The sequence below is a fragment of the Pyrgilauda ruficollis genome, unplaced genomic scaffold (assembly GCF_017590135.1).
Source record: "Pyrgilauda ruficollis isolate IOZ18807 unplaced genomic scaffold, ASM1759013v1 scaffold93, whole genome shotgun sequence".
NCBI lineage: Eukaryota > Metazoa > Chordata > Aves > Passeriformes > Passeridae > Pyrgilauda > Pyrgilauda ruficollis.
Window position 1 is genome coordinate 2,983,439 of NW_024531377.1, and position 25,267 is coordinate 3,008,705.

General features: G+C 41.2%; 1 protein-coding gene across 12 annotated transcripts in view; it reads left to right on the forward strand.

Moving 5' to 3' along the window:
* Window positions 1–6,615: 6,615 nt before the first annotated feature.
* CLIP4 (CAP-Gly domain containing linker protein family member 4) overlaps window positions 6,616–25,267 on the forward strand; it is a 31,769-nt gene continuing 13,117 nt past the window's right edge. Inside the window, exons 1-12 of one of the 12 annotated variants that reach the window (XM_041489393.1) lie at window positions 6,625–6,687; window positions 8,037–8,073; window positions 8,203–8,274; window positions 10,213–10,273; window positions 10,376–10,490; window positions 10,849–10,995; window positions 13,577–13,716; window positions 14,561–14,654; window positions 15,544–15,705; window positions 18,873–18,991; window positions 21,245–21,481; window positions 24,752–24,887. In XM_041489393.1, coding sequence (XP_041345327.1) covers window positions 10,863–10,995; window positions 13,577–13,716; window positions 14,561–14,654; window positions 15,544–15,705; window positions 18,873–18,991; window positions 21,245–21,481; window positions 24,752–24,887 — 1,021 coding nt within the window. In that variant the 5' untranslated portion in view covers window positions 6,625–6,687; window positions 8,037–8,073; window positions 8,203–8,274; ... (1 more) ...; window positions 10,376–10,490; window positions 10,849–10,862. Of the gene's footprint in view, window positions 6,688–8,030; window positions 8,074–8,202; window positions 8,275–10,212; window positions 10,491–10,848; window positions 10,996–13,576; window positions 13,717–14,560; window positions 14,655–15,543; window positions 15,706–18,872; window positions 18,992–21,244; window positions 21,482–24,751; window positions 24,888–25,267 lie in introns of those variants that run through there. The other 11 variants (XM_041489392.1, XM_041489397.1, XM_041489387.1 and 8 more) reach the window with 11 other exon arrangements.

The window sequence follows — 25,267 nt, forward strand, 5'->3', positions numbered from 1 at the left end:
AATTTGAACTCCCAAGAGTGACTTGCTTACCTTTATTTTTTTTTCATTTGCCAGGGCTTAGTTCTCTGAAATGCAAGGCTTTATGGGCTAGGACTCTAAGAAAGAAAAAAACTAAGAAATTTAAAAAATATAGACCCAAATCTGAAAAAGAAAGGGGAAGGGAAGGGAAGGGAAGGGAAGGGAAGGGAAGGGAAGGGAAGGGAAGGGAAATAAAAACCTGTTGTTTGAATCACTTCTAAGGTCAGGATGGTATAATACTACTCTGAAAGAGAAACTAGGGAAGCCAAATTAGGAATAGGATGAGGCATAACATACTTGTATTTTCCAAGTATTTATTTATGAAGGGTGGCAGTAGGAACAGGATGAGGCAGAAGATACTTGTATTTTCCAAGTATTTATTTATGAAGGGTGGCATGTGGAAGCAACCACTCCCAATCTTCCTTTTCACTACTCAGACTGGCTGAAATGGATTGGTTTTTTAATTTCCAGACAGAGCTTTTGTCCTGAAGGTGGCCCTTCCTCGGTGTTGCAGGGGTTACAAACAACAGTGGCCAACTCAAACGCTGACTAGAAGTCTACAGCTTCTCTCTAGCAATTTCCACCCGCATGGTCATGTGTATCTTGCCCAGCTCCCACAAATCTTTACATGCTGCCCAGCCTATGAAACATTCCCAGACTTTACGTAACTGCTTACATGATTGATTCCCCGGGGCTGGACTGCACTCTGCGAGGGAAGTTGTTATTCTTTGTAGCCCTTTTGTTCAAATATTTTTGTCTTTTTAGCAGAGGCAGCAAAATTACCTTGTTTTACAGGGAAGAAGGCACTACAGTGATTCCCAGGAAGATTTCTAAAACTCTATGTGCCTTCTCCAAAGTAATTTTTCAGGAACACATACATTGCACTGAATGGACACGATGACACAGCCATTTCCCACAAGGCTTTTCTGGGAAGCATCAGGGAATGACCTCCTGGCTCTGCTTCTGGCCAGTCATTCAGCTCAGGCTCTGGCTGCTTCTGTGTCTCACCACAGTGTGAGTTCTGCAGAACCATCCCAACACTTTCTGTATTCCCTTCTGGGCATGTATCTAATGTGTGCAAAGTGGGGAAGTGGAGCAGATTTAGGCAGCTGCTTCATCCTGGTGATGCTAATGGTCAGGATGCTGTGGCCCTCCACAGTTAGCCTAGGAAAACTCAGGAGAACAGGCAAATAGCCTTGATGCCCCTCTGCTGCTTCCAGTGTGAATTGAGAGAGATCTCTATGTAACTGCTTCATATTTGTGCTTTGAAGTCTCTGATGTCTTCTTCACAAAGCAGATCCAACAGCTCCATTGCTCACTCTGGGAATTCTGACAATTAACTTTTTGTGAGTTGGTGGTAGTATTCAGGAAGTTCTTTTCCTTCCCTTTGCCTTTTATCAGTCATATTACTTTTGTTTGAATTTTTGTTCTACTTATTTTCACATAATGCATTAACATTTTACAGGAAATAAATGTATGGTTAAAAACTGAAAAATCCTGGTTTATGATTATGAATTATGCAGTCATTTATTATTTTAAATATTAATAGTAAACCAATTCACATTTTATTATTTATTTATTACTAAATCAAGATCCAAGCTCATAGAAAATGTGTTTTAACAAGGAATCTGTTTTATCCTGGCTTTCATAGCTATCTGAATGTATATGCAATATTACTATTTAATGTTGCACAAGATTTATTAGCTTCTGTGAGATCTTTGATGTGCCTGTTTCCAAACACTTATGTAGCTGCATTTTTCTTATCAATACTCTTATTACCAAGTAGGCATATATTTCTTTATACTTCTTAGACACTTCAGAAAAATCCCAATGCTTTACCTCACAAAAAATTATAAGGAAAATATTTTATCTCATGATCATACAACACAAGAGAGGCTAAAATAGGTAATGCACATAAATGATTATGCCAAGTCTTAGAAATCTAAGGTTTGTATTTGTGGAAAAGAGCTCACTGAGGAATTATGGAGAACTTGAGTGATAACAACAATTTTAAAGAGCTATTTTACTCTCAAAGAAATGCCCTTTTTCTTCTTTTGTGTGAGCAAATTGAATATGACCAGGGAGCTGTTCATATTGTTGGCTTAGATGGCACTAAGTAAATAAGAAATAGTCTCTTTTTATTTCGGCTTCTCCTGCAGAGCTGACACTGGTTTGGGATATACAGTAGGTTCTCTCCTTTCTGTAATCACTTACAGAGATACATAGGAAACTTCATTTTGCTTCCCTGGTGGAAACCTGTTGGCAATGGTAAAGAATAGGAGCACCATGGTTTGAAGGAAAAGTATTTGCAAAGAATTGAATAGAACCAGCGAGTCTATACAGAGTTTTTACTGGTGGTGATGATGCAAGTGAAAGACAAAATTCATCTTGATTCTGGGCCAGTCACACATTTCTCAGAATTGGCTTTTTTTTAAAAATACTAACATCTAAGTAAAGTGGTGTAGCCTGATCGCATGAGGGTATAAATGTGACCCCAATGCTTTCAAAAACCTGTTTTGCAAAAACATCTGGATTTTTTAGGTAGCAGAAGAACAACTAAAAAAAATTATTGAAAACAGCTAGGAAACTGGCTTCCCTCTCCAGCAAAAATATTTTATAAAGGAATTAATGAAGGAAGAAATGTAAGTAGAAAATGAAAGAGTCATTCTGGGGGGTTTGCCAGCACAGGGCTGTTGCTACACTCGGGTGACCCAAAGGGGTCAAGAAGACTTGTATGACTAGTGTCAGCAGTAGTTTTGTGAGATATATTTACATTTGTCTGTTGTTTTTGGAAGGTGTGTTCTGGTCAGTTAGGCAGAGTTTCTCTTTGCTAGGCATTCCATCAATATTTTATGTGCTTGCCATCTGCCCCAACCAATGCATTCACTGCTGGTTTCAGTGGGTGAGACAGCGACAGCCAAAAGATGAGAGTTAGGACAAAGAACTGTGTGAAACAGCATGAAGCTTTAAGCACAGAATTCCAGAATTATGCAAATCTAGAAAATTAAAAGGAGAGGGTTCCACTGGCCTTGGCAACAGTTACATTAGTTCTCATGAGTGAAAGCAGGTTTGTGATTGTGGAGCAATTTCAAGGCAAGTGAGTTCCTTTCAGGTGAGGGACTGGCAATTTAACTGGCTGGCAAGGACTGCAGCACTTCCTAATGGAAGGTGGTAGTATTGATTTTGGATCTAGAAGTGAGGTCCAGGAATTTGTATTCCTGAAAATATCCCAAGATGCTACAGAAGAGAGTGCAGCTATTTAGATTTATCCAGCTCCCCTGGGTTTCCTTACCTAGAGCATCTCAGGCTTTCCCTGAAAACTGAAGTAAACACAGGATTCCTCTTGGCTTTCTCTCAGAGAGTGTCTCTAACCACAGTGTGTGTGCACACTCACTGTCAAAACCTCCCTGCTGCCCTAAGCCTTGCTCCAGAGTGGCTCTACTTGAAGCTGCCATGCCTTCCTAAGCCATTTTAATGACTGCTTTCCTCTGATACGTCAATCTGTGGAGATGAACTGGTTAGCAGTGCTCTATTTCTGCCCAAAGAAGAGACAAGAAATGAAATAATATTTCAGTTGAATCAGGCTTGTTGCTCACAAGCATTGTTTCCCCATCTTCCTCCCGAGGTGCTGGGAGCTGGTGCAGCTCATTGTTTTGAGCTCTCCAGGCATTCAGCAGCCTTGCTGCCCATGGCAGCACCAAATGAGTCAGACAGGATAGGCTGAACAGGCTTTTTGTTTTCGTTCATATCCTGGCTTGTAGGAGTGGCTGAAAAAGACCATGTGCTAAGGTACAGAAAGTGGTTTAAATACATATTCTTTTAAAATTTCCATTGCAGGGCTCAGAGGTGGAAGTCCAGACAGGCAGGGGTGTTGTCAGGCAATGACATCCAGTCTCCTCTGCAGCTGCAGCTCTCAGGACTCACTTTGAGCTGAGATGTTTGGGATTCTGCCATTGCTGGCCTGATCAGAAGGCTCTTCTAGAACCTGTGATGCTTTGTTAGGTCCTTGCTTTCATTTTCTAGCATGAAAAATAATCGCACACAGTTTTGTCCTCATATTCAACATCACCCTTGAATTCACACCCCATTTTCTGTGGTTTATGGCAGATGGCAACTACATCCTCTGTCTCAGCTTTCATTCTGCTGCATCAAACAAGTTGTGCTCTGGTGATCTCCCCAAACAGACTGTTCTTTTCCTTGGCTGTGCTGACAAACCCTCTCTAGGCAGGCTGGATTAGCTGCTGCTCGCTGAAGAAGGGTGCTCACAGCAATATGTGACTCCTCAAGGAGATGGCCAGACCTGCTGGCACGAACACCTCACTTCCCTGCCACAACTCCCCAGTTACACATCCCAAGATAAGCGTTTGATTTTTGCACCATTATTTCATATTGACAATGATGCCCCTTGTGCAGCTGTCTTGCATTGTTTGGTTCCTCAGTTACTTCCATACAATGATCCCATCTCTCAATCTTGTATCAGTTCATTCCTTTCTGACAGCAATTCTTTCCTTTCTGCTTTTTTTAAATCTTATCGGTTTGTGGGTTTTTTTTTCCCCAAAAAGACATTAAAGGAAAACATGAAACAAAGATTAGTTCCAAGGATACCATCCCAGGATGTCATCAGTAGCCTCCCTCACCTCAGTACTGTGAAAAATGCGTATTTTATGATTGGCTTTTTGCAAATATTAAAATGAATATTATATGTGTTGTTAGAAAGTTATGCTGTATTAAGTTTCTTAAGTAGTGTGTTAAATATAGTTTTAGGTTATAACATAATGTTAAAAAAGAAACTATGCTATGTAAGATACTTAAAGAGAGGACTCACACTGAGATAGCAGCCACAGGACACCTAAATCTTTCAGAGAATTTATTGCTCCATTATCATAAAAAATGAACTTCTTCCTGCCTTGCTCAGCCCTGAAGACGCCGTAAGGATTCAGAGGAGGAAGCTGACACAGACCAGACAGAATCCTGTGTTTGAATGGCATTTATGCATCACGTATGAGGTGTATGAATATGCAACAGGCTATTGCTTTTAAGGGTTAATCCTCTGTTGACGATGTCCTTTTTTGGGCTTATTTTGCCCAGGAAGAGGTACCCGGACTGTCCGTAACTCTTTGGTTTTATTGTCTCATATTGTCCTAATCCAAATTATCCAAATTTTTATTACTCTAATAATATTACTATTTTTATAACCATTTTATTGCTATTAAACTTCTAAAATTTTAAAAACAAGTGATTGGCGTTTTTTACAGTACTTTGCATTTAATGCTACTTCACTCTGTTTCCCCCTGTGCGTGTGCTTTACCTTCGTTCAAGCCCTCCTAAATCCCAGTCTTCTCCAGAACCAATAATTTCCATTCCAGGCTCTTCACTGAAGTCTGTTATTCAGGATCAGCAGTAGAACATTTCCTTTGCCCAGAGCACCAAGCACCTCAAAAAAGGCAAACATCGACTGCCAGTATGAAGCTCACATTCGATCTTGCTTACATGCTTGTCTTCATAAAAATAGTTTGAACCTAAGCAGCCATGAGGTGAAAGTAGCAGGCCTGCATTTTCCTGGAACATTTTCTCCTTGTCTTTTCCAAGGTATGGAACGTTCTTAGAAGTGGAAGAATCTCCTAGCTTTTTTGTAGCCATCTGGCATCACGTTTACTCTCACAACTGCAATTCAATGCTCTCCTTTCAGCTTTGGAGTCTCTCAGAGCTGAAAGAATTTGCAACTCTTGACCTTTCAGCACTTCATTGAGGAAATTTACACTTGCCACTCCTATTATTTGTCCTTCCCCCACCCCTTTTAATATCATCACTGGAAAGACAACACCAAAAACCTGATTGTAAACATCAGTTATGTTTATTTAACAGTGACCCACGCAGAGCACAAAAACATAGCAGGGCTTGGCTGAGGTTTTATCCACTTCAAATTCCCTTCATGCAGCCTGGGCTCAGGTACGATGTTGGGTTTGCCACAGTAGGCAAACCGGATAGAGCCAATCTCTTTGGATTTAGATCCTCATTAGATTTTACAGCATGGGACAAGCACCTTTAAAAATCCTCCTTGGGAGTTCCTCCACCTGGCTGCTAGGACAGCCGGGGAATCCCGACGTCTGAGCCGAGTGCTGAAACGTGCCAGCGGTGCCGCGTGGCCTCCAGCCCGTGCCAGCCCGGTTCCTGCTGCCAGCCCAATCCCCGCATCCACCTCCGCATCCACCCTCGCATCCATCCCTGCATGTACCCCCAAATCCATCCCTGCATCCACACCTGCATCCACACCCGCATCCACCCCCACATCCATCCCCGCATCCACTTCCGCATCTACCCCCGCACCCACCTTCGCATTCACCCCCGCACCCACCTTCGCATTCACCCCCGCACCCACCTTCGCATTCACCCCCGCACTCATCCCCGCATCCATCCCCGCATCCATCCTCTCATCCATCCCTGCATCCATCCCCGCACTCATCCCCGCTTCCATCCCGCCGGTCCGCCCTCTCCCGCCGCGCGTTCCCAGCACAGGGGGGCGTGGTCTGCGGGGCGCGCTGGCCGTCCATTGGCAGGAGGGGCGGGAAGGGGCGTGGTTTGCCCGCGGTGGGCGGGGCCTGCTCCTCGCTGGGCTCGCTGGGCTGCGGGCGGGCCCGGGCGGCGCGCGCTGCGCTCGGCCGGGAGCAGGTAGGGCTGGGGCGGGGCTGGCGCTTCCCGGCGCTTCCCGAGCGCTCTCCGAGCGCTCTCCCGGCGCTCTCCCGGCGCTTGGCGGCTCTTTCCCGGCGCTTCCCATCCTCCCTCGGCGCGTAGTGGGGGGCGGGGTGGCGGTGCAGGGGCCGCCGCAGCGGGCGGGCCGCGGTCGGCCTGGCTCCCCCCGGCCGGCTGCGGCGCACGGCCCGGGCGGTGTCACCGCGGCGGCCGGGAGAGCCCCGGCTCGGGGGTGCGCTCTGCTACCGCCCCCGGAGAGAGAGCGGGGCTTGCCGAGTGTCCCGGGAGCTGTGAGCGGGCAGGGCCGGCTGGAGGGTGCGGAGCTGAGCTCTCCCCGCACTCCCGGCTTGTCCGGCGGGGAGGCCGCAGGGGTGCGGGTCTGGAGCATCTCTCTCATGAGGAGAGACTGCGGGAGCCGGGCCTGTGCCGTCCGGAGAAGAGCAGACAGACGGGATCTCATTAGTGCATATAAATATCTCGCAGGCAGGTGCCAAGGGGATGGTGCCAGGCTCTTTTCAGTAGTGCCCGGTGACAGGTTGAGGAGCAGTGTCTGTAAACTGAAACACAAGAAGTTCCACCTCAGCATGAGGAGGGATTTCTTTACACTGAGGGTGGCGGAGCACTGGCACAGCTGCCCAGGGAGGCTGTGGAGTCTCCCTCCCTGGAGACATTCAGACCCCACCTGGACACGCTCCTGTGTCACCTGCTCCAGGAGACCCTGCCCTGGCAGGGGGTTGGAATGTGGATGATTTCCTGAGGTCCCTTCCAACACTAACAATTCAGTGAATCATTGAAAACAGTGCCGTGTTGCAAAAGGGCCCTGCACACAACCCAAGTCTTGGGTTTACCTGCGTGTGTAGCATGCCTGCCACCTGTGCTGTAAATGTTCTGAAGTGGGCAGGTGGTGTATGTGCAAGAAACTTGTTCTCTGAACGTAATTTTTCTTGAGCCTGTCTGAATACATGATAAGGAGTCCATTTTACATAGTTGTTGTCAAAAATAGCATCACATTTGTGACAGGTTCAGCTATCAAAGCCCAGAACAACTGTATGTTATAGCTTGAAGTGATTTAGCATTTGCAGGTTCTTACAGCACTTGCAGGAAAGCTTTGTGCTTTAACACAAGTTACAAACTAGAGTACATGAAAAAGTTGGATCCTATATTATGGAACTTTTTTATATGTATCTGCGGAGCTACCATGCAGTCCTGTGTAATGTGTGGATATCAAGAAACCTGTTGTTGCTGTTCAGTTTTGTCAACAAAAGGGTGTGTGCATCCGATGACTCCTTGAAGATTTTTCCCTGATAGTTCTGCTTTTTCAATTGCAGATATAATTCAGCTGGAAGAACGTATGGCTGGCAGATAGTAAGTATGATACTCTCTGCTGTGCTAAACTGTGCTCTGTGGTAGTTTGGCAGTGCTGTGAATGGAAAAATTCTCTCTTTAATGTAATTTCTCTAATAGTTTCTGCTCTAAACTCTTTTACTAATACAGGAAAGTCACTGCTCTTTTGGAAGGCCTCCCATTCCACTGCACCAGGACTTTCCAGCTGAATCTTGGTGGGAAGTATGTTTTGGGTATTGTTAATACCTCAGGCAATTTTGGCTTTGCTCACAACAGAACTCATTATGAGGATGGCGTGGGGATGCCTTTTCACTTCCTTTGAGTTAGTTTTCAGCCTTTTCCCTTGCCTTTCCAGCTGTGTGTGTGGGGTTAGCTGCCTGGGAAGCTCTCACAGCTGGGCTGGCAGCCCCTGGATGCGGCTGTGGGTGCGGAACGTGTGGTCTGGCCATCGCGTGGTTCAGTGCTGGGTGCTGACACGTGCCCCGTTCCAGAGCCAGGTGGAAACCCCACAGTGTGAGGGTGTGCACACTTCCACTGGAGGTGCTGACATGTGAAATTCATTCTTTGTGGAGTTGGGTCAGCATCTGCAGTGTAGCCCTTGGGACTTGGTGCTGCCTGCCTGACAGCACGGGTTGTTTCCCTGCCTGCTGTGCTTTGGCAGCACACAGATTGTGTTCTTGTCTCTGGCCCTGCAAAATAAAACATGCCCTGGCTACTTGCACAGGTTGTGTTCTGTTTGGTCTGCTTTCCTGAGTGCCATAAACACTCTTTCTTGTATTCATTTTGAAGTCTCTCTGTTGATTTCAAGTTCCAAGAACTTAGGTTGTCCTACTTCACAAAATCTCACCTTTTCCTGTTACCATCTGCTCAGTCAGGTCTGGCTGCTTTTCACTGTGCTCCTTTTGTTCCCTCAGTGTAGGGCTGTTCAAAAAGCTTTTAATTTCTTTTTCCAGCTTAAGAGGCTCAGCTAATATGTCTTTTGTACTCATGCATATTACTTGTTCCTTTGTGCATTTTGTGAGAACTCTGAGGTGCTGCCTGTGAGAAACTCGTGAATTCATGTGTCTTACAAAGCCTTGTTTTGTTTTGTCGTAGCCTCTGAAGAAATATCAGATTGTAGCAGATTTATTTCACTGTTGCTCTTCAAAAGCAATTTAATTAGGTACTTGCAGCTTAAGGAACTTTCTAGTCCCTCACACAAGAAAGCTGTCATCTTTATGATGGCTATTAAGCCATTGAAATGTAAGCTCTTAACTTTTCCTGACTGTAAGAAAATATTAATTGAAATAATTAGAGATATTTTTGGCCTTGTTGAATAAAAGAACACGTAAGCCAATGCAATTTGATAATGCTGTGGGAAAAAATAGTCCTGTCCTGCCAGTGGCCTCCTCCTTGATCTTCATGCCAGAACATGAATTTGTACAGCTGTATAAGACTAAGGAAATAAAGTAGTTGGGAGGAAAATGAGCATTTTTCATGTGGACCTTTATTTCCAACTTGAGCACAAGGTGAACTGTGTATGATGGGCAAGAAGAGGAGGCTTTAATTTATTTACTTCAAGATTAGCATCTGCTGATGCTAAAATGCTTTTTATTTAGCATATGGATTGTGAGGTCCCAAGCAGTGTGACAGATTTATTTGGGGAAATATCAGACTAAATCTACTCATACAGCTTGTTGTGTGTTAGGTACAAAAATTAAAATAACTCCTTTTAGTTTTTCATATTTACTTGGGCATAAATTAAATGTAATAAAAACAACCATTGCTTCAAGCTCCACGGCTTCTTTCTGTCAAGCAGGCTGGCTAAACAAATTCCTGAGAAAAGAGCCCTGTATAGCAATCTCCAGAATAAAAATGTAGGTTGTTTAGTAGAAATGTTGCTTTTACCCCAAGTGTTTAATAATGATCATTCAAGATGCAGAATTTAAATTTTTCAGCTGTGAGATGTAGCCTCTGGTGGTGCAATCATGTCTGTTTCTATTAAGAATAATGTTTTTTTTGTTATTTGTTAATGAATTTGCCTGATATACTGTCTTAAAAATGGTAGCCAGCTTTCCTCTGATCTCAATCTGGGAACCATAACTGGGATGTAACTGGGGCTGGTTGTGAGATTTTGTTACTATAACTCTGCAACCTTTTAGTCTTGATTCTCTCTCCTAGATTGCTGGAAGGCCTGGGAAGGTGACTGGAAGCAGCACAGGGTGAAGGTTCCAGCACTGTGGTAAGTGTGCTATTTTAAACCAGCCAGGAGAAGAGCTGGGAAAGGAGCTGCTGTGGAACTGTGAGTCCAGGAGTGAATCACTCGCTGATGAATTGTCTGCAGCTGTGTGTGGGAAGATGAAAGAGCTGAGAATTTAAAAAGAGGAGGCAGCAGTAGCTGGCAGCATGTTCTTGCTCATGGTGAGGGGAGGGAATGTGCGTGCAGAGTATGAGGGCAGGTATTGATGCTTCACCTTTTCATAAAGCTGTGAAACACACTAATCCATTTATCCTCACTGTGTGTTCGCTAATAGAGCATTAATATTTTCTTTACTGCTGAAGTGGGAAACTGGGGAGAAATATGATGTTTTCCGTTAGTTACGTGCAAGTTTAGTGGTGGAAGTCAAAACTAGAAGCTGGCTAACCTTGACACCAGACTCTGTGAGCCTTGTTCATATATTAGTTTGTAAGAATGTTATGGCAGTAATTGTTTGCAAATTTAAGATTTTAGTGTCATTGCACGTTATATCTTACTATGATAGGACCAATCCAAAGTATTTCCAATGAGGTTATTGATTTTTATTTTTCCTCCTAAAGTGGCTTTCTAGAAGATGACCATAGAGGATCTCCCAGAACCTTCCTTCGAAGGAGATTCCCTCATTGAAAGAGAACGATTCTTATTCCCAAACTCTGAAACATCTGTTACTTTTTCTGTTGCTGCAGCACCAATGCCTTCTGACTGTGGTATGTACTTTAAACAGAAAATGAATTTGTGATCAGCAGAAAACAAATTTGAATGATAAATTTTAAGAAAACCTGTCAACTCTTAATTATTTCTTTCCAGAAAATGTTTTCTTCTTATTAATGGATTCTCTCTTAAATGAAATGAAAGATGAAGACCCATGCTTTTTTCGTTTTTCTTATTGCATACACTATAAATTGCATCTTTTCCTTTGTACAGTGCTGTGCATGTGTGGTCACATTTGTACTTCTTTCACATCTCAGTGTAGAATTGGATATTGTGATAAGATATAAAATTGGAGTAAGGGAAGTTAATCTACAGCACATTTGAAACTTCTAGAGTTACACTTTTTCTTGTGCTTTAGTATGTAAATGATGTACTAGAAGAGGATATTTCTGTTGAAAGTGTATGTTTTTGTGGTGGTGAGGACTGTAAAGTGAGTGGTAGAAAATTATACCAAGTATCAGTGATCAGCTGTCAAAATAATGTTTGTCTTCAGTGACTGTCATCACATGTATAAATTATAATAAAATTTCTGACAGCATATAATGTGTTAAAATGTCACTGTAGGTGAGGAGCTTCACTGATAGCTGCAATTATAATGCCCTTGAATGTTGCAGAAGATATTAATAGCGTCTGTATACTCAAAAATCACTCCTTCCACCTCTGTGTTTCCCATGCATTGATTAGAGCAATCAGCTGTATTCAGGAAGAATAAATACATGTAATGTTCTGTCTTTGACAGGCTCAGCATTCTCGAGACCCAGTTTATAAGTTAGCTCAGGTTGGGAATGTAAGCGTTCCATATGATGTATTTCAGTACCTGAACGTGTGTCTTTACATGGTTTAGCCCTGTTCTCATTGCTTCCTTCTCTGCTCTGAGTACTGCCATGATTTATTCCATTCTACTTTCTTATCCCTTAGATAAAGTTTCCATTTGCCTTCTTCAAGCATTGTTTTGTGGTGGTATCTTCTAATAACCCTGTGATTTCACTGCTGTGTGTTCTGCCTGGTTTTTGCCTACCCATTAAATAAAAAAAAAGTCCTTTTATAGGAGATTGCTGTCACCTGTGTAACAGTAACATTGCTGAATCTGGGTAAAGGAGGTTAAGCCACAGCAGAGAGAGATTCTCAGTCTTTACATTCAGTGCATTTGTTTTTCCTTAACACAGTTGTGCACTATGATCAATACTTGGGAAAGACAGAGGAGGAGAAAGTAATATTTAAGGTATCTAGGTGCTATTGCCATCCTTCCGTGGGATTGATTGCTTTAACAGATTTTTCTGTAGCATTGCTTTGTTTGCAAAGACTACAACTGATCACCTGCTAAGCACTTAGGGTGGTTGTCATTAATCCTTGATACAGTCTCAGATTTTTACCCTACCATGCTGACTGTAAGAGTTGATTTCTGATAGATAATTTTGATCAGATTTGTGGCTAGAAATCTTCCTGGTAGAGTAAGAACTGTGAATATTGTGTAGGATCATTAATCTTGTTGCCTAGTTGTCTGTTTACTTCATAGCTTTCAGCTGTAGATCAGCTGTGGTTTATGTGGAAGGTAAATATTAGTGGATAAATGAGTAGATGTGTGTTGATGCATTGGATGTAAGGAAGAAGAACACTTGTAGTGCTGGGAGATAAATGGTTTGGGGTTTTTTTATATGGTAGGTGCAAATAAAAATTAATGGTAAATATCAGTGAAAGTTGTCCTCCTTTTCCATTCTTGTTGAGTCAAGGCAATGGAGTCTGAGGAACTCTAAATAGCCAGGAAGAGAACTCTGTATGTGCTCTTATCTGTTATTCCAATCTAGAAGTCAGGTATGCTGTTTTTGGGGAAAGGCTGGGATGATTCACCCAGGTGTGGTTTATGCCATGTCACACACCCAGATGGGTGATGGTGTGTGTTGCTTAACCTGTCTGTCCTGTCTGAGAGCCATGAATCTGTGATAGATGTGAGCTGTATTGTACATTTATCCAAAACCTGTTTAAAAGGCAGGTCCCTGATAACTGCAGTGGGGGTGAAAGTTCAGTGTTTGCCATGGTTCATTTACTGATAGTAGTAGACTCTGCTTTCATTCCCTCTCCTCATAGCCATTGCTATCCAGATTCTTTCATATGATTTTCCAGAGCTGGAAGAAATTCCACAGATTAAAAACAGAGAATGTGTGCTTCATTAACAAGCACACACACACACACACCTGTGAATAATGTGACATATACTTTTATAATAAGGTGTTTAAGAGTTTGGGTTGCGTGAAAGAACATGAGGCTTAAAATCTCTAAAAGTGAGTTGTTTTTTTTTCCTTTGTCTTGATTTGGTGTCTTAATTTTTGAAGGTGTTTGTTTCCTGCAGCTGCCACCAGCTGGGATTGATGCATTAATGAAATACTGAAAATAGCAGAGGTTACAGAATGCCTTCATGATTAGAGTGTGTGTTGATATTTTGTATGTTCCGTGTAAATTGTGATGGAAGAAGAAGAAGGAAGATGTTTTCTCTCTGCTGTCCTTTGCCTCTGAGTTTGAAAAACTAGATGCACATTAAAAATCAAGATTTTATATAAAGAATATTTTCTTTTTAAACAGAGTTTTCCTTCTTCGATCCCAATGATGCAGCATGCCAAGAAATACTCTTCGACCCCAAAACATCAGTTTCTGAATTGTTTGCTATCTTAAGGCAATGGGTTCCACAGGTCCAGCAGAATATTGATATTATTGGGAATGAGGTGAGATACAAATGAAGATCCCTGTGTGCTCTCAATGTTAAATACTGTGTTGACAGTGAATAAAACCAGTTCATTTAGAAGTAGAATTAATCATAAATGCAGATACAGTTTCTGCCTTTAAACAAGTAGTGACTGATCATGCCTTGTATTCCACATGTTGTCAGGTTTTATGTGGAAAAAGAAAGATGATGGATAAAATTCAGTACATTTGCATAGATGGTATAAACAATGTTTCTCTCAAGGCAGTTGTGTAGAGACCCTTCACCTTGGTGTTTCAGTTTCCTACTTAGCAGTAATCCCAAACTCAAACCCAAAAAATATATGAAGTTAACCTTAAAGCCTGACCGTAAGGGCAGTATTTCCAAGGCACAAAATGTTTTTCTAGTATTTCCATCCTACTTTCTTATTTTTCTTCTGGATTACAGGTTTTTCTGGGGAAGTGTAGTGAAGATGAATGCTACCGTACTATAACTGGAGGCTTCTTTTTAGAGTTGTGTGGGAGTGGGGTGGATAATTGTTGAGAGATCAAAGAAGGGGAGAGCTTCATAAATCATTTTCTCATGCATTTAACTGCTTAACTTTTTAGGATGTGAAGTGTATGTTAGAAGGAGCAATAGAAATAATTTTTTTAATCTGTAAATAATGAAGGTTAATTATAATGCTATTTATTACGTTTGTGTATGTTGCTCAGTTCTGCAATTAAGAGTCTTTTCTGTCAGGCTTCTTTGTTACTAGCCATTGTAATGAATCCAGGAGTCAATATAACGTCAGTAACTTAGGAAATAGTAGTGATGTCAGAGATATGCCAGAGGTAAAATCTGCTTGTTTTCCACTTGCCTGTCAGATCATTAAAAGGGGTTGCAATGTGAATGACAGAGATGGACTGACTGATATGACTCTCCTACATTACACTTGCAAGTCGGGGGCTCATGGCATTGGTGAGTAAAAAAAAAAGTCATTATAGATGTAAAAACCTAACTGACTCACATAAGCTTATCCCACTGACACTTACAGAATTTTTCCTTGCAGTAGATTCTTTTTTTTTTTTTTTCTTTTGTGCTTGGTTTTCTCTGTTCTAGTGGCCATGAGCAAGGAAGATGCAGAATTGCAGCTGTAGCCATGGGGAGCAAACTGAGTTAGCGGTATAGGTATCACACACAGTAGTACCAGCTTAAACAGATAGTTCATTTAGCAAAGGCAGTTTCAGACTGAGGTGCAAGCTGCCAGTTTGCTGTGGTTTTTGCTGCAGTTTTTTTCACAGCAAAACATTTAGGCGACTGGCTGTTCTTTTGTTTTGTTTCTTTCACCCTGTTCACGTCAGCAGAGAACAATAAACTTTGTTTGCATTACTGTGGTCATAAATACTGGAAATGAGTGCACATTTAACTCTATTTGAACACCCCTATTAACTTTTCTGTGTTTTGATCCTTTTTTGTTGACCTGAGCCCACTTCTCCTCTGAGTTTGAGAGAAGTCTGGCACAGGTCATCTTCCCCGGTGTCAGCAGATCTTTTAACATTAACTTCAGCATTGTGATGTTCAATTCTTTTTCTCCTGTCAGATCCTAAAACTCCTGGGTTTGATGGCTGACACAATGCTTACATTAGTGAAAAACAGTGTTATTATACACTAGAGATTTCAGCCCTTTATGATAAAGGGCAAAAATTTCTGTATCCTATTCCAAAAAAAAAAAAAAAGGCAGAGTAATAGTTCTGCTGTGAGCTTGAAGGGCTTAATGTATGTTTTGTTTTATACATAAACATGTATGTGTTTTTTGAGGTCAAATAAATAAATCACTGATGCATACTTTACAAAAATTACCCTGCAGGTGATGTCGAAACTGCTGTAAAATTTGCAACACAGCTTATTGATTTGGGTGCTGACAGCAGCTTGCGCAGCCGCTGGACAAATATGAATGCCTTGCACTATGCTGCCTACTTTGATGTTCCAGAACTGATCAGTGTTATTTTGAAAAATGCAAAGCCAAAAGGTAGGCATTGTGACTTTTGTTCCGTGTAGTTGTCCATATTTTGTAGATCCTATGCTGATACATTGTGGGCTGTAAGTCTGGTGTCCATTTATCCATTATACATAAATAATTTCTTATTCTTTTATTCAGCCTCGTTGGTTCATTTTTCTCTTAAACTATTTTTTAGTGCTTTACTGTACTGTTTCTAATGCTGGTTTTTAAACTTGAGCTTTGTACAAGACAATAGAAGTTTCAGATAGACTGGAAAGCAAACAGGTTGATCTTAAATTATTGAGAACTAAGAGAATGTTTGCAGAAAACCAAAGATACAACTATTGTAGGAAAATCTTGTGGTTTTTAAGGTTCCTTGAACATTGAGAAGTATGTTTGGCATGTGGGGAGAAGGTTAAAGGAGTAGTGGGGATTTGGCAATTGCATGTGGCAAACCTGTGACTGAGGCAATTTTGACCTGCTCATTTTCCCCATTTTTCAGCTGTGTAGAAGGTCCTGTTTAAGGAACAATTTGACTTTAGTGTTTGACATAAATAGAGAACACCTTTTGGCATGATACTGTGAAGGATTGGTAGTTGGAGCCCTGTTTGTACTAATGCACATGAAAATACAGAAATGGTTCTGATCAGAACTGTTTGTTTCTAATTTGGTCAGGACAGCAAAACCAGTAAGCAACTTTATCGCTAAAATTGTACAAATGTGAATTTGTCACTAAAATTGTACAAATGTGAATTTGTTCTACTAAATATCCTTCTGATTGTGCTAGATAAAGGATTTTTATCTAGGGACTCTGTCTTAGCAGTTTGAAAAGCTGCTAGGCTTTTGGAGTATCCAGGGCTTGCTTGCTACATCTTGAATCTCCATGGAGGTAATTGCTAAGCAGTGCTCTTACTGGTGTGACTTGCTTAGGAGGTGACATGTGTGGGTGGGTAACAAAAGACAAAATCAGACTGCACAGTAGTTAAGTCCACATCACATTTCAATAGCCTGGCCTCCATAACTTGCATCAGCAGTTTAGGTCTCCTTTCAGACCTTATTTGCATTTGGTGTTCTCCTCCTGTGTGGTTCCTACAGAAGGGGCGGGACTTTGCTCAGATTTCCAAGGAAACCACTCTGGTTACTGGGCAGTTGGCAATTCTTGGATAAGCAGCTGATATTTTTAATCTCAGGAAATATGTAAAATTATTTGCCCTGTGGCATGGGAACAATGGATAGTCTGAATTAATAGAATAATTTTAGCTCCATACTTCATCAGGCAGTTTGTAGAGAAGGAAGAACATACGTAGAAGGTGAGCATGCTTTGGATGGATCCATACTGAACTAGGGAAAAAATGGTTGTTAATATAAAAATAACTTATCAAGACAGTGGTGTACTGACTCTGAGACACCCATTGTGAAGCACAGGTGTTTCCTTTTGATTTACTGCTAAACTGCTTTCTTTATGACACTGTGTAGTTAAAGTCTTCATGCAGATTTACTCCTCAGTTGCTACAGGAGAGAGCTAGTTTGGTCTTGGATTTTTAGAGGTTTTAAATACAAAAATTATATATTAATTTCCTCTAGATAGTTTGGGGGTAGTTACCAGGTAACATTTGGTACTTGTTTTTCTTTCTGTCACCTCTACAATGCCCACTTAGATTGAAGCTGTAAGAGAACTGTTCAGAACATCTAAGCATAAAGCTTGCAGGTCTGAGGAAGTCACACAGTCTAACGCCAAAAACCAAACCAAACATCAGGTGTTTTTCAAAACAGGAGTACGTGCAGCTGTCACTGGCTCAGTAGCTGATGCTACTAACCAGTATTTTTGCAAACTGGTTCCTATGTGTGCAGAAAATGTTTGGATGTATTCCATGGTAGTTTCAATGGCTGTATACTGCTCCTCAGCTTCTAGCTGGTTTTAAACTGGTGATGTCTTCTGACCTTTGGTACATAAAGGGTACATCTGCATGTGCAGCTCTCATCATGACTGAGGCATGTGAATGCAGTCTTTTTTCATGTTTGTGTTCAGTCAGAGTGATTGCAAAACTGTTAAATTCTGATTGCAAATTAGTTACCTTTGATCTTTATAAAATTGAATCAGTTCTATTAGTATGTATGAACTTACCATGCCTATACAGACATATATAACTGTGTATTTTCTATATTGTTGATGTTTTATTTGTTTATTTAGTGTAGCTATAAAAGGATGTTGATGCAGGATGTTGATGGTTTATGGCATTGTGAGAAGGGCTAGTGTTTTCTGGGATGGAGACTGGTACTAGAAAATATGAGGAGGTTCTTCAGCCCTGAGGTGGAAAGTTTTATGTTCCTCACTGGTATTTCAAATTGGAACATGATTGCTAATACTTGTGGTCTTTTGGCTTGTGTATTAAATCAGCTGGCATTTTTAATTAACAGTCCTATACCTAACTGACTCAAAATGACATCTCTCTTGTGTAATTTAAGAGAGGAGCCTCAGATTAAACAGACATTTAAACTCCAATCTTCTAGAACAGTAATAACTTCATAGCAGATTGAAAGATATATTGGGAACAACTGATAGAAATATATATTGTGCTAAATCACTTCCAGTCAGATGCAGTTCTCCATTTTCCAGACTATCAGTGTGAGACCCTTCAGAGTGCAATTCTTTGAAAACAAAGAAATTATAACAATCACCAGCTCTTACTTCATTCTTGGCCATTAGTAATTAAATCAGTGTAAAGCAGATGTATAATCAGTTTTCCCTTGCCCTACTGCCTGCTCACAAAGGAAGACAATTGGTTGAAGATGCATCTCATTTTAATGTTTGACACTTAGAAGCAATAAAATATAAATGTTTCTGAAACATTAAAAAATTAATTTCTTGCAAACCTAAAGTTACTCACGTGTTAATCTTGGCACAGTAGATTGGGCACCCTGAGTAGCAGCAATTTTGCAGTTAAGCCATCAGTATTAAAAAATGAGTGAAAGTACATGCTCATCTTCCAGCTTGGTTCGTGGTATGAATAAACAGATGCAAATAAGGTTGATACTCTGTGTAGAATTACTTCTTATATGTGTTTGGTACTTAAATAATGGTGTGTCTGTATAAATGCTAACATAAACTGTAAAAATGAATATCCTCTCAAGGAATCTGTAGGGGGAAATGTTCATGTAACAGACTTGCATACCTCACATGTGATGTTTAATTGCAGATGTGGATGCCACCTGTAGTGATTTTGATTTTGGAACAGCTTTGCATATTGCTGCATTTAACCTATGCACAGGAGCTGTCAAGTGTTTACTGGAACATGGAGCAAATCCTGCCTTTAGGGTAAGGAGTTAGGTTGTAGATTCACCAGAACCTGAAAAAGGTACCTGGAAAAACTGAACAGTCTGTCCAGGATTTTGACTAGCTAGAAGTGTGTTACGTGGCGTGAGAGTGCCTCAGGAAAAGATATTTGCAACTCATAGTGGATGATTTTGTATGCTTTGTCCTACTTGTGTGTTGAAGTTTGTATTTTTGTGTCATGGTCTAGTTCATTCGTTCAAATAACTTTCAAGAGGTTTTTCTGTTTGTTGTTTGAGCTTTCATTTATTAATACTCATGGGTGTCTTGCATGAGCTGAGTCCCCATGGCAGTGGGGCATCTTTTCAGAAATGGAGGAGTGCAATCTTTGCCCTCCAGAAATGCAGTGTTGTGCTTAGCAGTGAGCCCAGTGTCAGTATGAGTAACTGAGAATGCATAAACATCAGCTGCTCTCCTTAGTAACCTAATAATAGGCATTGGTTATAGTGCAAAGTGTTGCTAATATGTGTCTGGCCACAATCTTGGGTTTTGATTGAGTTTTGTGTTTGATTTGGGTGTTTGGGGTTTTTTTTTTTTTTGTTTGTGTTTTTGGGGGGGAAGGGCTTGGAAAGTTTTTCTTATTTTAGAAAAACCAGTGTCTCAGTTCTCTGTTTTCAAATGCAGGGAGTTATTTTAAATGAGAAATCGTAGTTGTTATAAGGGTACTCAAAAGTCATTATTTCATGTAGCACTGTTGCTGTGAAATCTTCTGGAACATTATTGTCCATACAGTTCTTCATTATATTCAATCTAGATCTCTTGAAAAATGGTGGGTTTCTTTTTGTCTCTGTTCAGTGTGCATGAATGTGTCTCAAGTTCTCTGGCAGCTGTTATGTTTAGGAGTCTGTTGTCACAGGCAGCACTGCTTTGTAGTTGCACAAGCTTTTTGAGCTGGCAGAGGTGGCTGTGCCCTTGAGAAGGGAATTCCTGAGCTTCACCTGAGTTTCTATTTCACCTTCTTGCTACTGCTCTGCCCCTGCTTTGTGTTGGCACAGAGGTTTGCAGGGCACCTGGTGGGCTGAACTGTGGGACTGCTGTGACCAAAATAATCTCTAATGTCATGACTACAAACTCAAACTCTCCACTCAACTTTAACCCAGCTATTTCCTGTTTTTAAGGTAGTGTGATTTTTACTTAGAGTGATTGGAGATGTTTAAGGAATGGTGGGTGTTGAATTGCTCAAACCTGCAATAAAGTTTTGACTGGAGACAGTGTGTAGAGTTAGATTATTTGGGAACAGCAGTGTAAATTCTGAGTAAGGATTATACTTTTCTAGCTTTGAGATGGATTGAGAGGGGGCTCAGGAAACATTGAACTTCTAGTCTGTTTTGAAGGGACCAAAACAAATAGTCTTACTCTGCATCATTCCTTCTGGAAATGTCTGAGTCTAGGGGCTCAGTTGAGACAAATGTGGAAGACTGAGATGATTATTTTGCTACAAACATTGTGAAAATGGGCAGACAGCCAAAGCTCCATACCAATGGCTTTGCTAAAAAGTGTAGGTAGAACTGTCCCTGGAGCAGCCTGACAGTACCTGCTGCCTGGGCAGCTGGCCTGGAGTTGAGATTAATTCCAGGGGAGCTGCTGCTCCAACAACTCATCCTGTCGTGTAGGACATGCAGGGAATCACAGTCACAGCTCTCTGAGTCTGAGATGTGTTTGGAAAGGACTCTGTCCTTAACCCATCTCTCATAGGATAGTCTGTGTCTAGATAAACCTGAACAGGTTTATTCAGGTACTCATGTGAGCCATCACATTTGCATATTCTATACATGCAACATACTTTTAAATTCCCCCTTACATTTGGAATAAGCCTCACCAGGGAGTGAGCTATATGCTGGGTAAAGATAGATTCTTCGGGAGAAGCTGGCATTTTGGTATTGGCATTACAGACAAGAAGTCTGCCCTGCTTTCCTAACTCTGTGTTCAGGTACACAGAGGTACCTGAACACACAAGTGTCTTGCTTCAAGTGTTCTGGTTCTGAGTCCGAATAATGTTTTTAAATTTGAAAATGTTAGTTACATGTCCGTTTCAAGAATAAGATGCTGTACATGCTAGTTGATCTGTCTGAGGATGTTTTGGCATCCTTATTTGAAAATGTGGATTTTTTCATAGTTGCTTATATTTTAGGAAAAATATGTAATAAAGAGGATTAAACACTGTAAAACGCTGTAGTTTCATCTATCAGATTTATCTTGTAACAACTTTAAATGCTGTGCTATGTTATGTTTCTACAGAATGACAAAGGGCAGATTCCAGCAGACGTGGTTCCTGATCCAGTAGATATGCCCCTGGAAATGGCAGATGCAGCAGCCAGTGCAAAGGAAATCAAGCAGATCCTGCTGGATGCAGTGCCTCTCGCATGTGACATCTCCAAAGCCATGATTCCAACCTACGACCACGTCACAGGCAGGGCCATGCTTCTATCACTTGGCCTGAAGCTGGGAGATCGTGTTGTTATTGCAGGACAGAAGGTATGGCCACCAGCCTGGCACTACTCTCATAATTCCTGGAGAGTCCATTTCTTTACCACTTTGGAGACATTTGAGGGTCTGAAATGCTTTCTGGAAGGTGTGATCTCGGAATGGCAGCAAGGAAATGGTTAGGGAAAGGAATAAGCTGAAGAGTTGTGTGATAAAGTCATTATTATGAAAAGCAATTTTGACAGGCATAGGCTGCATTTTGTGTCTTTAAATGATTTTTAACAGTCTCCTATAGTACATCAGCATGGCTCAGCTTTTATTAACATTTTTGGTATCATATCAAAGTGATGATAAAATTCCCAAATTACTCTCTGAGTTGCCCAGCTTTGTTAGGAGTGTGCATTTGAGAAGTACTCCTGATAGTTTGCAGAAGGCAGGGAAAAAACCCTTCAGTTCTGCTTAGCCTATAGTAACCCAGTTTCACTGGTGCAATGCAGCTAAAGTCTTTGAAGCAGTGCTGTGCCAACAGGGTTGTTACATGGTTCTGTGGAAGTATAAGGATGTAGCTAATAGAGGTTCAGCTCAAATGTGAATAGCTCTTTAGAAGCTACCACGAAAGCCACCTTTCTAAAAACATACTTTAAAACTGTAGCATTAATATTGCATTCAGTATTCAGACTTTTTATTTGCTCTGATAGCAAGGGATCTAAGTGCTAGAACTCTTTTAGAGAAGTACTTTTTTCCTGGTAAATGCTGAAAGCATTTGTGAGCAAAATTTTATATTTGAATAGCTTTTGCTTTAATAGCTTTCCTAATATAACTTCAGATTTGTAACTGTCACAACTGAAAGATTCTAAAGTGATCTCCAGCAGGAGTGTGAAGCAGCTCCCATTGTGTATTTTAATTTGGTGTATTCTTGAAATTGGGTCAGGGAAAGCAAAGGAATCACTAGCTATGCAGAAGGCATTTTAACTGAAGTATGTACAGAAAGTCACTTCTTTAAAGACAGAAGTTTCTTTATCAGAAATCACAGTGGCAGCAAGAGGAGATAATGAAGTGTGAGTTAATGGAGGCTTTAGAGCAAGAAAGTGATGAAATTGGTGCTCTTGTGTATCTTTCCTCTAAGTAAGGCCCACAGAACAGTTTGTGCTGTAATGTGCTCACTGTGCATGGGTAGAGCTGCCTGGGTTTGGTTACTTTGAGTCTTCTAATTGATTATGCAGTGTTTTTATAGAAGTTGTTGGAAGCTGTTTTTGTGCTGCCAAAGGCCAGCAGGGCTTTGCAGCTAGCTTGTTTTTCTTTAAGGAAGCCAAATCTGTTCTAGAGCAGGTGGGAAGAAGGAATGTGATTGTTCTTTTTGAACTTCCATTTCCACAGCAGCTTTCCTCCCTTCCTTCCTTTGTGAGCGAGGAGCTGTTGTGCAGTACTCCCACGTTGCTTCCCACCCTTTTTCTCCATTTGCCTGAATGGAGAAGTTGTTCTCAGCCCTGCCTTCCCCTCCCCCTCGATACTCCTAAATTTCTGTAGGGTGGAGCAAAAGTGAAAACAGGATGAGTAAAATGGTGCCCTGTTTTTAACCTTCTCCTGGATCAGTTCTCATTCTGGAATATGGAAGCTGGGATGAGGGTACTTGGAACAGCAGCATTTTTTGGAGCTCTGTTTACGGGTTCCTGTTGTCTTTCCTGCTTCTGCAGTCTCCTGATATGTCAGCTTTAATGAAGCTTGAAAGCCAAGCACAGTAGATGCCAGAGGGAGAATGGATTCCTCTCCTGACTCCTACTGCGCCTGTCGTTCCGGTTGTCATGCAGGGTAGGAAGCTGTGTAAGCAGGTGTTCATGTGTACGTGATTTGGGGCCCCACAGCTCCGCCAGCTCCTGCTCTGCTAGATTGAGTGTCCATTTGGATCACATCTGATGAAATGGGAGTGCAGGGAGACCAGCAGCTGGGAGAAAACTGCTCCTGCTGTGTCTCATGCGAGAGAAATCCCCTGCTCCTTGCTTGCACAGGTCCTTGGGCAGAATTGGAGCTGCAGTTTTGCCATCTCCCACCTCTGGTTTAAGATACCGGCTGTTCTCCTCTCTGCTCAGTAAATGCTCTTTGGCTCTTGGTGCCTGGAAAGTAAGTGGAGGAATTGTAGGAATCTGTGGGGCTGCTTGGCTGAACTTCCTCTGGCTGAATTTGATCCCTGTGTCAATGGCTAAAAGATCTCAGTCTAGATTAGAGTGACATACCTGCCTATAACAATCAAGTTTAAGGAGATCTTCAGCATAAGAGAAGAGGCTCTGGGTCATGTTTATTTCTTTACAGACATTAGGAAAGAATAGCTGGAAGGTTTTATATAAAAAAAAAATAAATTATTTCTATCTGTTTACTCTCTGAGGCTTGGATTAAACAGTGGAGTCATAGTGTAAAATGAGCTAACATTAAGGTCACATGGGATGAGGAAAACTGAGCAACTGAAAGATCAAAGTTTTTTATTACTAAAACTAATTTAAAAATCAAATATAAAAATGAATTTAAATCAATGTTAAATGCATCTCTTGTAGTTATTCCTCCCCTGTTTGGTTGAAGTGTGTGAGTTTATAATGTATATTTGTGGAGATTGAGGTCTACCAGCAAGACTGGTCTGTCTTGATATTCTTCACATGCTTATCTGTTCAGAGTTTATAGTATTTATTGAAGCAACAGCAAATGTTTAAAACATTTTAAATGTTGTAAACATTTGCTGGCTTTTAAAATTTTGTTTAATCATAAGGAGGGAATAGAAGACTTTTGAATATTTTTCAAAGAAAAAATTAATTACGCTCTGAAGTTTACCCTTGAACCTTTGCTATATATATATATGTATATATATATACACACACTTGTATGTGTGTATTTATGCACACAGATTTGCCTAATCTAATATTGCTTTGGAACCTCCAGTTCAGGAAGATACTTAGCCCTGATTCTGGAATTATTCTTGTGTAAACAGTGAAAGTAAAACCTCTCACTGGGCATGTGCTCCCGTACCTTGTGACCTAGAGCTGTGTTTACAGTGGTTTTTACTGTCCAATTCTTGTCTGTTGTGGCATCTGTCCATAACCATGGCTGCTGTTTAATGCAAAATATACACAGAAGGACTGAGACCTTTTGGAAAATGTATGGAACGGTGTTGAAAGGTAGGAATGTGAATAAGGGAGGGAAATGATGTTTGCATATTTGTGATGACTTGTTTTGCATTTTGGAGATGACTTGCTGTCTCTTTCATAACCGATACTATTTTCTCATGAACAATGCTTGTTTAACAAACCCATTCTGTGCTGATGCTTTTTCTCTTAGGTTGGTACCTTAAGATTTTGTGGCACAACAGAATTTGCCAGTGGCCAGTGGGCTGGTGTAGAACTGGATGAACCAGAAGGGAAGAACAACGGAAGTGTTGGAAAAGTCCAGTACTTCAAGTGTGCACCAAAACGTGGTATAGCCTTTAGTTTATTTTTCCTTCAGTTTTTAAACCCCCAAATTTTAAAGAGCACTACTGGAAGGTATGAGCTGTTTGGGAGGATAAAAACAGGTAGCAGATTCTGTTGCTTTTCTTTGTAGTGCTTTGTTTGATTTATTGGTTCTTCAGCTGGTCCTGAAGTTTTGGCTGCAGCTATTTGCAAAACAACTGAAACAACCAGCCAGTCAAAATTTCTGGTTATTTCCTTGAAACTGTGAGATTTCCTGTTTTTTCATTGATGCTGTTGAAACGACTAGTTTGTACTGTAACAATAATAGCCATGTTTCTTTACCTGCTTTTTCTTCCTTGGTCAGACATTCCTGCTCATAGTTGTTTTCTAACATTGAGCTTGAGGT